The sequence below is a fragment of the Phyllobates terribilis genome, unplaced genomic scaffold (genome assembly GCF_046119375.1).
Source record: "Phyllobates terribilis strain yellow unplaced genomic scaffold, ASM4611937v1 Scaffold_4886__1_contigs__length_56285, whole genome shotgun sequence".
Taxonomy (NCBI): domain Eukaryota; kingdom Metazoa; phylum Chordata; class Amphibia; order Anura; family Dendrobatidae; genus Phyllobates; species Phyllobates terribilis.
In genome coordinates, this window is record NW_027367635.1 from 38461 (window position 1) to 40361 (window position 1901).

General features: G+C 35.8%; 1 protein-coding gene across 1 annotated transcript; it reads right to left on the reverse strand.

The window, feature by feature from the left end:
* Positions 1-579: 579 nt before the first annotated feature.
* LOC141249638 (uncharacterized) lies at positions 580-963 on the reverse strand. The gene has a single exon (XM_073669719.1). It carries the CDS (start codon positions 961-963, stop codon positions 580-582), a length of 384 nt encoding a protein of 127 aa, XP_073525820.1.
* Positions 964-1901: the final 938 nt, after the last annotated feature.

Sequence of the window (1901 nt, forward strand, 5' to 3'; positions counted from 1 at the left end):
AAGGTCAAGGAAAATGTGATACTGTACGCGGCATTTGCATGTGTTATTTTCTTTGCTCAGATGAGTCAACCAAAACCTAGCTTATTAAGCTTAATCCTTCAAACTAGGTCTCCTACTTGCAGTTTCTGTTAAGCATTAGGTATTTGCATTCAATTGTTACGATTGTGCAAGAAAGGATATCAATAAAAATATATTTGTAATGAAGTCTTGGCCAAAAAATTTTTGTGTGAAATAGACATGATAACTTCCTAACAATTAAAAGAAACCTAAATCATCTAAAAAGATTATCGCAAATAAATCTCTAATAAGTTTAGTAACAATAGTATTAGTGTTTCAAATTATACATTGGATCGCTATTAATGTATAAACAATACCTCTATCACTACATTTTAAAAATATTACCTCAATCGCTACTTTTCAAAACACCGCAACTTTTTTCTTAAACACCAAATACTACTTCAAAATCTACTTTTCACACCAAAATAGCACATCAAGGAATATAATGGTATACACTGATGACAGAAAAATGTATAGAATGGTATGATAAACACAAAAATCAATGACTTAGAGAGCATAAGACTAAGATCTGGAAGAAGAATTTGAGAGCTTCAAGCATTCAGTTTGGCAGCGGCGAAGACAAATGTCGTTCCAGTTTGGTACTTGGTGTTGATTAACGCACACGGTTCGAGCACAAGCGTCGGTACAAGCATCGAGCTCGGATACGCCGCACACTGTCACACACGTATCAGGAGTCGGGTCCTTTGAGAACGAACCGAGCTTTTTCAACATCCTTTTCGAAGTGCAAACCCGTTCGCATACGAAAATCTCGTCGCCGTTTTTCTCGCGTCCGCCTGCGGATTTTAGTTTTTGCTCCTCCGCTCGTCTTTTTCTGAGCCTTATGGCGTTTCCGGCAATGACAGCTGGGATGGCTGTCCCGATAAGCGACCACCACACTTCAACCATCTTGATCTGAGGAAGTGGAAATCGAGTTTTTTTTTTTATCTTTCAACCTAGTAAGACGCAAAATGAAAGAAAGATAAAAAGAATCGAGTCGAAGTCTCAACCATGTGTATATTATACTCCATAGATTAAGCAAGATGTTTAAGACTGTCAGGGAAATTGAAGTATGTACACTTAAGTCATGTCAATTTCAATATTGCAAGGGAAATTCAAATATGTTACACTCAAGTCATGGTCTATCCAATTGTATGTTATTGTGATCAAATTCCACAGAGCAGGGGGCATTTTGATCAACATTTTCCATATTCTCTAAAAGCAAGATCAAAATGTTATATATTGCAGCAGACAGCAAAAATATAAGCTCTCAACAGAACATCAAGTGAGCCAAAATCATGACCAACGGACTCTTTTATCAGTTTTTCACGATCAAAGCAAGATCAAGATGTTTTTTTAAGAGATCAAGATGTTATATAGGCTCTCAACAGACCATCAACTCATCAAGCGAGCCAAAATCATCAAAGAAAAGAATGAAAGACCAGTAAACTAACCCTATCGAAAGTGTTTCTAAGAACCTGCTACAAATTCTAAAAAATTATATCAATTCTTATCCAGGAGTTAAGAAAATCATACCTACTGGACAACCACATATACAAACACTATTATTGTGATATGATTTATTCAAGGAGCTTAAAAACCTAATTGCAAATGTAGAAGGTGAAGTGAATAGCAAAATCTCACAGTTTGAAACCCTGAAATGATTGATCAGGGAATCTTGCTAACTATTGCTATCATTGTGTAAACATATCTTCTTTCTCACAGTAATATAATTCAAACAATTCTAATGCTACAAACTTGATAATCAGATAAGCCAACAGCTTGATAATCAGTTGCACTGAACAATTTCAACTCCGGGGAAACCTTTGAATCATTATCGTCCCTCA